The sequence below is a fragment of the Salmo salar genome, chromosome 23 (genome assembly GCF_965601325.2).
Source record: "Salmo salar chromosome 23, fSalSal1, whole genome shotgun sequence".
In the NCBI taxonomy this organism is placed as follows: Eukaryota; Metazoa; Chordata; class Actinopteri; order Salmoniformes; family Salmonidae; genus Salmo; species Salmo salar.
In genome coordinates, this window is record NC_138313.1 from 17904193 (window position 1) to 17918786 (window position 14594).

Consider the following 14594-nt stretch of genomic DNA (forward strand, 5'->3'; position numbering starts at 1 on the left):
TGTACATCAAACATAGTGATAATAAATATTGACTTTGTATAATGGCATGAGTTTTATGATATGTAAATGTGAAGTCCCCATTTGGACTCAAGGGTGTTTGGCTTGCTTTAATTACATCAAAACTGTATTTATTATAATCCTCAACATCACATCTTTCCCTCACTCAGGCAACAAAACATTCAGCAGAAGTTGCCAAATTAGCGGGAGGGATGGGGGGAAACTTTTTGTTGCGTGCGGTGCTCAAGTTCAGAACGGCTGTCAGTCAAAACCCAAATCAAATTGTATTGGTCACATACACATATTTAGCTGATGTTATTACGGGTGTAGCGAAATGGTTGTGTTCCTAGCTCTAACATTGCAGTAGTGTCTAACAATTCACAACAATACACACATCTAAAAGTAAAAGAATAGAATTAAGAAATATATAAATATTATGACGAGCAATTGACTAAAATACAGGAGAATACAGTATATACATATTACATTTGTAAAACAGTATGTGAAGTGACCAGTGATTCCATGTCTATGTGCATAGGCCAGCAGTCTTATGGCCTTGAGATAGAAACTGTTTTTCAGTCTCTCATCCCAGCTTTGATGCACCTGTATGGACCTCTCCTTCTGGATGATAGCGGGGTGAACAGGCCGTGACTCGGGTGGTTGATGTCCTTGGTCTTTTTGGCCTTCAAGTGACATTGGGTGCTGTACAGTAGTTGGCCTGGAGGGCAGGCAGTGTTCCCCCGGTGATGCGTTGGGCAGACCGCACCACGCTCTGGAGAGTCCTGCGGTTGCGAGCGGTGCAGTTGCCGTACCCGGCAAGTAATACAGCCCAACAGGATGCTCTCAACTACATCTGTAAAAGTTTTTGAGGGTCTTATGGGCCAATCCAAAATTGTTCTGCCTCCTGAGGTTGAAGAGGTTGCTGTTGCACCTTCTTCACCACACTGTCTGTGTGGGTGGACCATTTCAGATTGTCAGTGATGTGTACGCCGAGGAACTTGAAGCTTTTCACCTTCTCCACTGTGGTCCCGTCGATGTGAATAGGGGAATGCTCTCTGTTGTCTCCTGAAGTCCACGATCAGCTCCTTCGTTTTGTTGAGAGTGAGGTTATTTTCCTGGCACCATTCCGCCAGGGCCATCACCTCCTCCCAGTAGGCTGTCTCGTCATTGTTGGTAATCAGGCCTAATATTGTTCGTCATCTGCAAACTTGATGATTGAGTTGGAGGCGTGCGTGGCCACGCAGTCATGGGTGAACAGCGAGTACAGAAGGGGGCTGAGCACACACCCTTGTGGGGACCATGTGTTGAGGATCAGTGAAGTGGAGGTGTTGTTTCCTACCTTCACCCCCTACCTCCACCACCCGCCCGTCGGGAAGTCCAGAACTCAGTTGCACAGGGCGGGGTTCAAACCCAGGGCCCCGAGCTTAATGATGAGCTTGGAGGGTACCCATACAGCACTGTGAAGCGCAGAGCCTGAGCTCTGACGTCATTTATAGCATGTTCCTGTAAAGCCACTGCATTCCAATTTAGGTGCTAATCAGTGCCCAAATGTGCAATTTTCACCTCGTATACGGGCAAGTGTGTAAATGGTTATTTAGTGTCAAATGACTTTTTTTAAACCAACATCCCCTCCATATTTCCCCCCCCACACACGACACACACACACACACACACACACAGTGTGGTCTGAGGTTTTGTTACTAGGTTCTTCAACAACAACACTGCATCAACACCAGCGTTCACCACTAGCGAGTACCACCCCCTCACTCTCGTGGGTCATGCAATGAAACCATTATTTGCAACTTATGATCATGTCAATCTCCATTATACTGAGTTTCTTTTTGATTTAGCTGTCTTCGAATATGTGCATGGAAGCTAATAGTTACTGCAGTTGGTAGTTGCCAAACAGACGTTTACCAGCTCTTGAAGGTTTTAAATAACCACTTTGTGTTAATCAGAGCCCATGCCATGTGGTGCCAGTGGTGAGCTCTTGGTCTGTGGTTTGAGAACCTGGTTGCAGCTCTAAAGGTTGTGGGTAGATGCCCCGTCTTACCTTTGCCTTCAGTCGCTCTGGTTGTAGGCCCAGGAGAACGAGTGCAAGAAAGCAATGACTGATAAATTGTTGTCCACTGCATTTAACACCTCACGTAAAAGCCACATAAAATGTGTCTGATGGCATGCTATAAAATGAGAGGTTTGGGCTTTGTGAAAAGACTGTGATCATGAGCCGAGCTACAGAACAAGGCACTTTTTCCCCCCAAAAAGTGAAGAAAGCAGGTCCTATCAACTTAAATAGTAATTGTTTGGTGCGTTAAACCAATAACCAATTGGAGGGTGGTTCACACACAAAAGTAGACAACTTCAGATATTCCTTTCTCGTTTTTAAAATCTGTTTTTTTTTCCCTCTCCAAATAGTAATGCATGATGTGTAGCTTTAGTGAACTCATCCAATGAGTGCCGCCTCACTTCTGCCCACTATACCTTGCTGTTTTTCCCCTCACCATTGTCGTACTCTTACCTTGAAAAAGCCCCCGCGGTTCTCTACCTATCTGATCTTCCTCTAACCAACACTTCACTATGTCCCACCTACACTACGGCCCGCTGATGGACCCGCTGATGGAAAGTATTCACACCACGCCAGTGATAACAGCATTTATTTATGGTATTTTATCTTGATAGAATTTCACAATTGTAGGTTTGCGAGGAACTTCTGGTACTAAACTACCATAAATATATTTGTATCAAGAGGTAAAGCGCTTAGTCAATGAAACTTAATGTATAGTAAAATGGACATCAGGGTTTTTACATTGCTGTTGCAGTATAAATGTAGCTGTATGTATATGTGATCCATGGTAATACCACAGCTCGGCTATCTTCTTGTCAAGAGAAGAAACCACTTCCTATTGTGAGTCGAAGACACTCTGACAGCTTGAACCAAAGGTGACATGTTGGAAGCCTGTCTATGATTTGTACTTCTGCATGCATGATATGCTCACAGATTTCCATGTATATTTAACTGGGGCTTTTGTAATTTCAGTGGTTATTAGAGGTTCCTCATAGTGTTTTCGGACTGCTCTCTTGGTAATTGCGTCTGCAGTTATCTGTAAATACATGGTGGTTTGCATTTACAAAAAAATGACGTGTTATTTGTCATCATTGCTATTGTGTGTGAGGAAACTGGTCAAAAAGTCACATTTCCTGTCATAGTATCTATGCTTGTTTGTTTTTAACCCTAATGGCGTTAGTGCAACTATTGTTATTTGGATGGGACATGTGACACAAGATTGTCGAGAGCATGACACTGAACACGAAAGAGCACTCACTTGGCTCACAGCTAGTTTGACATTGGGCGCAAGCAACTATTGTTAATTGGAAAAAGTCACGAAGTGGCCCTGTTATGGACATAACGTGTCACAAGATTGTACAGAATCAATCTAACGCTCCTCTATCACAGCCATATACAGTGCCTTCAGAAAGTATTCATACACTTTGACTTATTCCACATTTTGTTGTCTTACAGCTGGAATTCAAAATGTATAAAAATACATTCAAAATGTATTGAAAATGAAATACAGAAATATGTCATTTACATAAGTATTCACACCCCTGATTCAATACATGTTAGAATCACCTTTGGTAGCGATGACAGCTGTGAGTCTTCTTGGGTTAGTCTCTAAGAGCTTTGCACACCTGGATTGTGCAATATTTGCCCATTTTATATTTTTCAAGCTTTATCAAATTGGTTGTTGGTCATTGCTAGACAACCATTTTCAGGTCTTGCCATATATTTTCAAGCAAATGAAAGTCTAAACTGTAACTCGGCCACTCAGGAACATTCACTGTCTTCTTGGTAAGCTACTCCAGTGTAGATTTGGCCTTAAGTTTTAGGTTATTGCTGAAAGGTGAATATCTGAAAGCTGAATTTCTCCCAGTTTCTGATGGAAAGGTTTTCCTCTAGGATTTTGCCTGTGCTTGGCTCCATTACATATATTTTTTTTATCCTTAAGAATTCCCCAGTCCTTAACGATTACAAGCATAGCCATAACATGATGCAGCCACCACTATTCTTGAAAATATGGAGAGTGGTACTCTGTGTTGTGTTGGATTTGAACATTTCAGCTTATAATTTTAAATTATTTTGTAAACATTTCTGGAAAACAATTCCACTTTGACATTATGGGGTATTGTGTGTAGACTAGAGACGACAAAAACATTCTCAATTTAATCCACTTAAAAAAATCAGGCTGTAACAAAATGTGGAGAAAGTCCAGGGGTGTGAATACTTTCTGAAGGCACTGTAAACCTAGATTGAATGTCGAGAGGACATAAAAACAACGTCACTAGCCAACAGCCGTAGGACAACAACCACCTACGGGGGAGGGGGGAGGTGTTGTGTAGACCTGGAGGGATGCAGTCAGGCGAGTCATGTCTGTGTCCCAAATGGCACTCTATTCCCCATACATGGCTGCATAGTCTCTGGTCAAATGTAGTGCTGTATATAGGGAATGGGGTACCATTTGGGATGCACCCCACGACTTAAGACATTTGACGTCCCTGGCCACAGTCCCTAACCCCCTGGCCACAACTTGGCACCTGGTGATTCACACAGCTGAGTACGAGGAAGTCTTATTAACTGCCTCTCCCTTATCACTAGCTAGCTCTGTCAGGAGAGAGGGAGGGAGGGGGGGGGGAAACCTCAAGAAAAACACAGATCCCAGGATGAACAGCTGCTTGCTTAGATCTCACATTGTCAGCAGCTTATCAGGGTCCTAGGCCTACACCCTCAACCTCTCAACCCTAACCTGACCACAGGAATCGAGAACGTTGTATACATTTTGAGGTGTTGGGTCAGACAGAGGTGGTTCTCACCTCACTACCTCACCCACCCCACCCTTGCGTTTTACATCTTCCCCATTTTCCCCCTCCCCTGTTCCCACGTTGCAGGTTGTGGTTAGCCTGAACCCTTCAGCCTGTGACGATGTCTCTCTCGCTCTCTCGCTCTCTCGCTCTCTCTCTCTGCTTATAAACTATCCCAGGCTTTAGACAGGAGTAATTTTAGGTTTATAATGGGGGATGTGTGTATGTCTCCTACTGCTGCAGCTGTCTGCGCTGAGGAAGGTAAACAGCACGTGTCATGTTTGACTGTTACTAGGCTCATCCCCAGGGCCCAAAGAGGAAAACGATACCAACGACTATATCTACCTTGTTAGTTTAGCTAGGCCCCCCCCTCCATCTTTTACTAAGTCAACAGCCTCTCTGTACATATCTTCAAGGATGCTTCTGTTATGTAAGTTTTCCAATGATATAGCTCTAGTGTCTCTTGTCTGGTGGTGGTAGTTGTCTCCCTCCCTACCTGCTTATCAAGTTGCCCTTGTAACAGTTCAAGTTTTCCAACATTTAAAGCGTCCACAGTGTCACAAACTTATTATCGCTTCTCCAGTGGTCTTATGCTTAGAGGAACAATGATAAGTTGTGCTTTGAGACATGTTTTCCGTTTGTTTCTACAGAAAGAAGAAGGGAAGGTCCAGGGCCAGCTGAACAACACAGACTCCAGTCAGTACATCCGAGACCTGAAGGACCAGATAGCTGAGCTCAAACATGAGGTGAGCAGTTACAACAGGGGAATACTGAACCAGGGGAATAACAAACACCGCTTGTACCTGTTGTTTTCAGAGACGATTTTGTTAGCTATATTTCCCATGTGTTTTTGCTCAGATTTGTCTATTTTGAAGCCAACTGTAGAAGTGTTAACTACGCCCATAAGCTTCCTGCGCTGAGGGTGTTGATGTACCAGCACACACCCCTCTCCTGTAACTCTATTATTTTAACGCTAAAACCCACTCTTCACCATACTAAGAGCGCAGTATAGGACCCAGATTGAACGGAATGGAGTCTCATAAACTACTTGTGCTCCTCTGTGTACACCACAGCTGGCTATTCTCATTTGAATAGCTAGATTAAGGATTTGAAGGTTATGAATTTCATCACATAAATAGACATCTACAAGATCAGCTACAGGTTTGACTTTGACACAATCACTTCTGCAGAGTGGGCCATCTTTGATCAGAATAGTGTCCTTCATATAATACAAAGACCTGATCAGGCCTGAATGTAGGATTCTCTTGTAGGATTATATTTGCAGACCCTGATGCACCCTTTTATTCTGTGTAATGTGTGTGCACGGTATTGTAATATGATATTTGGCACATCTTTGTGAAAAGAGTTGTAGAACCCCAACCCCCCCCGAAAGAAAATAACAGAAAAGAGAAGTAGAAGAACAAAGCAACTTGTTTTCTTCCAGCAAATCAATGATTTACCAGGGAGGATGTAGTCAGATTTTTATCTCCTCCTAAAACAAAAAAAATAGGACAACAAAAGGCTGGTAGGCTTGTGGTTGAACTGAGCTGCACTAAATCATGCATTGTGTCGCTCTGGGTCTCCTATCAAGACTGTGCAGCCAGCCAGGCAGTCAGTTAAACAGTCGGTCAAGCAAGCCGAAAAACAGTCAAGGTAGTCAGTCACAGTTAGTCAAACAGACTGTCAGTCAGTCAGTTAGCCAGGCAAACAGTCGGTCAGGCAGGCGTGGAGGCAAAGAGTCAGGCATGTCGGTCAGAGCAGAATCCCCCCCACCTCTCCTCTGGGCTGTACTCAGTTGCATCCCAAATTTCACCCTATTCCCTATATAGTGCACTATTTCAAAAGTAGTGCACTATATAGGGAATTGCACTATATAGAGAATAAGATGCCATTTGAGACACAACCAGGGCTGTTGGTGTGGTCATGGGGTGCTGAAGAATGGTTGGCTGTGAATCATGCTTTCTGAAGTGTTGGTGGTGACAGGTTCTGAGTGACAAGAAATGGCCTCATAGCCATGATCTGGAGGTATAAACCCCTCCCCCATAACCCCATGACCTGAGATATCTAATCCTGGAGATGCTACAGTTGGCAGGAAATACTGACAAGACTACTAAATTTGTTTTTATTTGCACACAGAAGATGAAATATAGTTATAAGAATTTAAAAGACAAAAAAGTAGCAGGATAGGTAAAATATAGAGACATATACAGTGAGGGAAAAAAGTATTTGATCCCCTGCTGATTTTGTACGTTTGCCCACTGACAAAGAAATGATCAGTCTATAATTTTAATGGTAGGTTTATTTGAACAGTGAGACAGAATAACAACAACAAAAAATCCTGAAAAACGCATGTCAAAAATGTTATAAATTGATTTGCATTTTAAATGAGGGAAATAAGTATTTGACCCCGCTGCAAAACATAACTTAGTACTTGGTGTCTAAACCCTTGTTGGCAATCACAGAGGTCAAACATTTCTTGTAGTTGGCCACCAGGTTTGCACAGATCTCAGGAGGGATTTTGTCCCACTCCTTTTTGCAGATCTTCTCCAAGTCATTAAGGTTTCAAGGCTGACGTTTGGAAACTCGAACCTTCAGCTCCCTCCACAGATTTTCTATGGGATTAAGGTCTGGAGACTGGCTAGGCCACTCCAGGACCTTAATGTGCTTCTTCTTGAGACACTCCTTTGTTGCCTTGGCCGTGTGTTTTGGGTCATTGTCATGCTGGAATACCCATCCACGACCCATTTTCAATGCCCTGGCTGAGGGAAGGAGGTTCTCACCCAAGATTTGACGGTACATGGCCCCGTCCATCGTCCCTTTGATGCGGTGAAGTTGTCTTGTCCCCTTAGCAGAAAAACACCCCCAAAGCATAATGTTTTCACCTCCATGTTTGACGGTGGGGATGGTGTTCTTGGGGTCATAGGCGGCATTCCTCCTCCTCCAAACACGGCGAGTTGAGTTGATGCCAAAGAGCTCCATTTTGGTCTCATCTGACCACAACACTTTCACCCAGTTGTCCTCTGAATCATTCAGATGTTCATTGGCAAACTTCAGACGGGCATGTATATGTGCTTTCTTGAGCAGGGGGACCTTGCGGGCGCTGCAGGATTTCAGTCCTTCACGGCGTAGTGTGTTACCAATTGTTTTCTTGGTGACTATGGTCCCAGCTGCCTTGAGATCATTGACAAGATCCTCCCGTGTAGTTCTGGGCTGATTCCTCACCGTTCTCATGATCATTGCAACTCCACGAGGTGATATCTTGCATGGAGCCCCAGGCCGAGGGAGATTGACAGTTCTTTTGTGTTTCTTCCATTTGCAAATAATCGCACCAACTGTTGTCACCTTCTCACCAAGCTGCTTGGCGATGGTCTTGTAGCCCATTCCAGCCTTGTGTAGGTCTCAATCTTGTCCCTGACATCCTTGGAGAGCTCTTTGGTCTTGGCCATGGTGGAGAGTTTGGAATCTGATTGATTGTTTGCTTCTGTGGACAGGTGTCTTTTATACAGGTAACAAACTGAGATTAGGAGCACTGCCTTTAAGAGAGTGCTCCTAATCTCAGCTCGTTACCTGTATAAAAGACACCTGGGAGCCAGAAATCTTTCTGATTGAGAGGGGGTCAAATACTTATTTCCCTCATTAAAATGCAAATCAATTTGTCAATTTTATATGCGTTTTTCTGGATTTTTTTGTTGTTATTCTGTCTCTCACTGTTCAAATAAACCTACCATTAAAATTATAGACTGATACTTTCTTTATCAGTGGGCAAACATACAAAATCAGCAGGGGATCAAATACTTTTTTCACTCACTGTATATATTCTAGTTATTCCATTTTTGTCAGTGGGTAATTATTAGGCCCAATTTCTGAATTTCTTGGTGATGGCAGAAGAGCAGTAGTGAGACCAAAGGCTCAGTGTAGACAGACCAAGGCAAAGAAGAAGGGGTAAAAGTGTGCCGCCCACAATTTTCTATTTCAATCACACATTCTCATAAGAGTGCTGGGTTTACAGTCAGCCACAGAGAGTTGCACGAAACCAAAGTTGACTAATCTCTCTCAGGATCAAAAAGACTTCTCAAATGGCTCTTGGCTTTTAGCCCTTAACTTTCTTTGCACACTTGTGTCAGTCAAACTGTAGTTTGAAATCACTGATCTCTGTCATAAATTAGTAGTTTAAAGCCCTGGTATTTGAGGAAAGTGACATGTACCGGTACAAGAACTAAATTGAGTCATTTCTCTAAGTGTGTCTCTCTCCCTACATGTCTGTCTTTGCAAGGCAGGTTGATCCAGGTGACTTCTAGGCAGGGCAGGTGTGGTCCAGAACAACATTTTAACCTGACCTATCTGACCCATCTTTCACTAGTTTTGCAGCCCATACCGAATATATATGATGTGTAATTGTTTTGTGGAAGGGAGGAGCATGATCAGTGAATGAACACACGTCTACCAATGAGTGTGAACGTGCCTCTTGCACGCGTTTAGAAATCCATCTCCTCCCATTGTGGATATTTCAGAACTGATGTTTTCATTAGTGTTGACCGCATTGTCTTTGTTGTTGTTTGTGCATGTGGTTTCCATAAAGAGCAACGACTCAAATGTTCTCAGGGGCTTTTCCCGTGGCGATGTATGGATCTGTCCCCATTACACTCCACATGCGCCCCTGTTAAACGCCCCTCGTCTGTCTCCACAGATCCGCTGCTTAAAAGGCCAGAGGGCAGGCAGCATGTCCAATCAGCCCAGTTTTGACAGGATCCGCATCGTCAATCACTACATACCAGACGACGAGTCGTACCAATCCTCAGACGAAGACGCAGGCAAGACCCCCTCCCACCTGGACCCTCAGCAGAGCAGCAGCAGCCACACCAGCCTCATCAGGCTGCACCCCTCTCTGGATCTACATAATAGACTGGGGGATACAGACAGTGAGGGGGATGATGATGGGGAGGGTCTGGTTCTCTCTGTGCCTCCCAACGGCACCCACAAACACACCATCGTGTGACCCGGTAACTGGGTGATGGGCACCATCGCTAGCCACCTGGAGGCTGATCAAGGCTGTTCTGATCTAATACAGTGGGGCAGAGGTGGTGTCCATGGTAGCAAGCCACACTCCTCAGGAGCATGACGTCTGTCTATGGGACTCCAACGTAGGGAGCTTCTTGGAATGGAATCTTTGGAAGCTTGGAGTGGAACGTGTGGTGGAGTTGGTTGTTTTCTTTGTGTTACTCCGTTTGCTTTATTCTTGTTTTGCCAAAACCAGATTGAGGAGGATCATATCAGTGAGTTGCTCTGGTCTGATCACCAAGTGGATGGATCAGAGAAGGACAACATGAAGGATCTTTAGCTTCCTGAGCTCCACAGAGCCAGACTGACCACCAGGGGAGTGGATGGGGGTTACCCCATCTAGGGTGACCCCACCCAGGCAACCAAACTACGGGCTCTCCCTCAGCCCCACAACACCAACCATGGTACAACAGACACAACACGCAGAGAGACTGTGCAATAGAATGTTTTACGCTTTATGGTGACGATGACACTTCATTCAATCAGTTTAAATGTTTTTATCGCATTTTTAAGTGAACCATCAAAAATGTATAGAGCCATTTTGTTTCTGTCTTTATCATACAGAGGGAATGATGTACTGGAGAGTGATGTCTCTATTGAACATGGCTAAAGAGCCCCAGTATCAAACATCAACTGTGGCTGTGTCCCAAATAGCACCCTATTCCCTATAAAGTACACTACTTTCGACAGGAACCCTATGGGCCCTGGTCAAAAGTAGTGCACTTTAAAGGGGATAGGATGCCATTTGGGATACGAAATACAACCTGCCGTATCCTAAGGTCAATGGGAATCCAGTATCTGTGTATATACAGTATATGTAAATAGTTGTTTTTTTGGGACTTGAAAATATGTATCTAATGAATTATTGCATATCTAATGTTTATAATGTATTGTATTTTTAGACTGAAAGTGACATATCACTCTTAGTGTTGTCAAGACCCATGGATAACTGATTGCCAGACATTTCTTCCACAAACATGGGCTGCGTTCCGATTCTCTACCCTTCTCCAGAAGTGAGCACTCGTTCACCTTCCCTCATACTTTTAAATGCATTAAATTGGTGCAAGCATGGCTGAAGGGAGTTTCCAGCATTATTCCTTGCACCAATGCATTTCTTTTAAATCCATGCGGGGGAATGTGCAAGTCCACACTCCACGAGGAGGGTAGAGAATGGGAATGTAGCCCATCTCAGTGTACTGTATATGTTTTCTTATCTCGTACTTATCTTCTCTGGCAGGATGATTTTCCCTTTGGAGGAAAGACTGATGTAGGATCATTGCGTAATTTCATAGATTAGAATACATTTCAGCATGCTGGTTAATGAAAGCATGTACCTAACTTAAGTGAACCAACCATCCCAGATTTAGAGGGCTGATTTTAAAGTACGGCTCTTTCTAAGGTGGGCATCCTAGTCTGTTAATAAAATACAAACATTACGGCACATAATGAAAAGTATGAGGACAGATATCTGTGATCTGAATCTTGTATGAACACCAATAACATTAAACAGAGGTATTGCTATGCTCTTTTGCACTAAATGAATGGCAGTCCAAGCCAAGGGAACATAATATACTGCATTCTGGAAATAAAGTTAACATAAGAGTGAACAACACTTCTATCTGAAAATACTAAGAAGATAATTTTAAATGTTTGTGAAATGGTAAATTATTCCCTATACAGTACACGACTTCTGACCAGATCCCTGGATGAAAGTAGTGCACAATGTAGGGAATAGGGTGCCATTTGGGACGCACCCTAAGACATGTTTTGTTTCCTATGTGAACGAAGCAAAGTGCATTGTGTCAAGTGTTACCAAAGTGTAGGAGCCGTTGTATAGGCCTGGTACCAAATCAGTGTGTGCTGTATAGCCTATAACTCCTGTGGTCATTGTGATGCCTTGGAATGACCGATCTGGGACCAGGCTGCAACTGTAAACCGTAGGCTCTGCCTGCCAGAGAAATAAGCACCACTCCGTTTCATAAGGGATGAATGACATTGATTCATTATCAGGATTATCATAACACTAAAACAGACAGCCTCCTCTAGGTTGAAAAATGACCAGAACAAGGGACACCTGATAATAGCTAGATTTGGTCATTTTTGACAGCAGTGGCCCTTTAAGACATTAGAACCACAACTTATCAGCCAAGTGTCTTTCTATTCAGAATATACAGCAATCCTCTGACTCATTGTTCAGATGGGTTTTTGTGATACTGTTGTGATATTACCTGGTTAAGTACTACGACAGATGGAATCCATATTTGGAGAGGTATTATGATGCAGTTTTGGCACTTTGAGGGAATAAAATGCATTTTAGAAGAGTAGTCCACATAAGGCAGCCAACCGTTAACACTATGGAATAATACTTATCACACTCATGTATGTGAGATTGATGTGTGTGACGTCACAAATAAACTAACTATTTGATAACTGTTTTCAGTGTTTTTAGTTCTGTTATGGTAATGTTATAAATGGTGATTACAGATGTGCTGTAGTAGTCACCATGATAGAGCATATTCAAGTCCTTTCTCACTTCTAGTGCAGTATCATGTCATTGGTTTCCAATTTCTAAAATAACCTCAATAGTTTTGGGTTGCATTAGTGATGTGCTATTTCCGTGTGTGTGTATACATACATACAGTTGAAGTCAGACGTTTGCATACACCTTAGCCAAATGCATTTAAATTCAATTTTTCACAATTCCTGACATTTAATCCTAGTAAACATTCCCTGTCTTAGGTCAGTTAGGATCACTTTATTTTAAGAATGTGAAATGTCAGAATAATAGTAGAGAGAATTATTTATTTAATATTTTATTTCTTTCATCACATTCCCAGTGGGTCAGAAGTTTACATACACTCAATTAGTATTTGGAAGTATTGCCTTTAAATTGTTTAACTTGGGTCAAACGTTCCGGGAAGTAGCTATATCCACAGTAAAATGAGGCCTATATCGACATAACCTGAAAGGCCACTCAGTAAGAAAGAAGCCACTGTTACAAAACCGCCGTAAAAAAGCCAGACTACGGTTTGCAACTGCACATGGGGACAAAGATCGTACTTTTTGGAGAAATGTCCTCTGGTTTGATTAAACAAAAATAGAAATGTTTGGTCATAATGACCATCGTTATGTTTGGACGAGAAAGGGAGGCTTGCAAGCCGAAGAACACCATCCCAACCGTGAAGCATGTGGATGGCAGCATCATGTTGTGGGGGTGCTTTGCTGCAGGAGGGACTGGTGCACTTCACAAAATAGATGGCATCATGAGGGAGGAAAATTATGTGGATATATTGAAGCAACATCTCAAGACATCATTCAGGAAGTTGAAGCTTGGTTGCAAATGGGTCTTCCAAATGGACAATGACCCCAAGAATATTTCCAAAGTTGTGGCAAAATGGCTTAAGGACAACAAAGTCAAGGTATTGGAGTGGCCATCACAAAGCCCTGACCTCAATCCTATAGAAAATTTGTGGGCAGAACTGAAAAAGCGTGTGCAAGCAAGGAGGCCTACAAACCTGACTCCATTACACCAGCTCTGTCGGGAGGAATGGGCCAAAATTCACTCAACTTATTGTGGGAAGCTTGATGAAGGCTACCTGAAACGTTTGACCCAAGTTAAACAATTTAAAAGCACTGCTACCAAATACTAATTGAATGTATGTAAACTTCTGACCCACTGGGAATATGATGAAAGAAATAAAAGCTGAAATAAATAATTATCTCTCCTATTATTCTGACATTTCACATTCTTAAAATAAAGTGGTAATCCTAACTGATTTTTACTAGGATTAAATGTCAGGAATTGTGAAAAACTGAGTTTAAATGTAATTGGCTAACGTGTATGTAAACTTTCGACTTCAACTGTATATATGTGTGTATATATATACACGCACACACACACAGCTCTGGAAAAATAGAGAACACTGCAAAATTATCTGTTTCTCTGGTTGTACTATTTATAGGTATGTGTTTGTGTAAAACTAACATTTTTGTTTTATTCTATAAACTACTGACAATATTTCTCCCAAAAATATTCTCATTTAGAGCATTTATTTGCAGAATAAATTGGTAAAAATAAACTGGTCAAAATAACAAAAAGATGCAGTGTTGTCAGACCTCGAATAATGCAAAGAAAATAATTTCATATTCATTTTTAAACAACACAATACTAATGTTTTAACTTAGGAATAGTTCAGAAATCAATATTTGGTGGAATAGTTCTGATTTTCAATCACTGCTTTCATGTGTCTTGGAATGCTCTCCACCAGTCTTTCACATTGATGTTGGGTGACTATGCCACTGCTGGCGCAAAAATTCAAGCAACTCGGCTTTGTTTGATGGCTTGTGACCATCCACCTTCCTCTTGATCAAATTCCAGAGGTTTTCAATGGGGTTCAGTTTTGGAGATTGGGCTGGCCATGACAGGGTCTTGATCTGGTGGTCCTCCATCCCCACCTTGATTGACCTGGCTGTGTGGCATGGAGCATTGTCCTGCTGGAAAAACCAATGCTCAGAGTTGGGGAACATTGTCAGAGCAGAAGGAAGCAAGTTTTCTTCCAGGACAACCTTGTACGTGGCTTGATTCATGCGTCCTTCACAAAGACAAATCTGCCCGATTCCAGTCTTGCTGAAGTACACCCAGATCATCACCGATCCTCCACCGAATTTCACACAGTGGGTGC

General features: G+C 42.6%; 1 protein-coding gene across 5 annotated transcripts in view; it reads left to right on the forward strand.

Moving 5' to 3' along the window:
• The window catches only part of LOC106584166 (ecotropic viral integration site 5 protein homolog), a 94279-nt gene extending 81937 nt beyond the window's left edge, over window positions 1-12342 (forward strand). For all 5 annotated transcript variants that reach the window (XM_014169108.3, XM_014169111.3, XM_014169109.2 and 2 more), the window contains 2 exons: window positions 5505-5600; window positions 9542-12342. In XM_014169108.3, the coding sequence (XP_014024583.1) occupies window positions 5505-5600; window positions 9542-9850 (405 nt within the window). In that variant the 3' untranslated portion in view covers window positions 9851-12342. The remainder of the gene's footprint in view (window positions 1-5504; window positions 5601-9541) is intronic.
• The last annotated feature ends 2252 nt before the right edge of the window (window positions 12343-14594 follow it).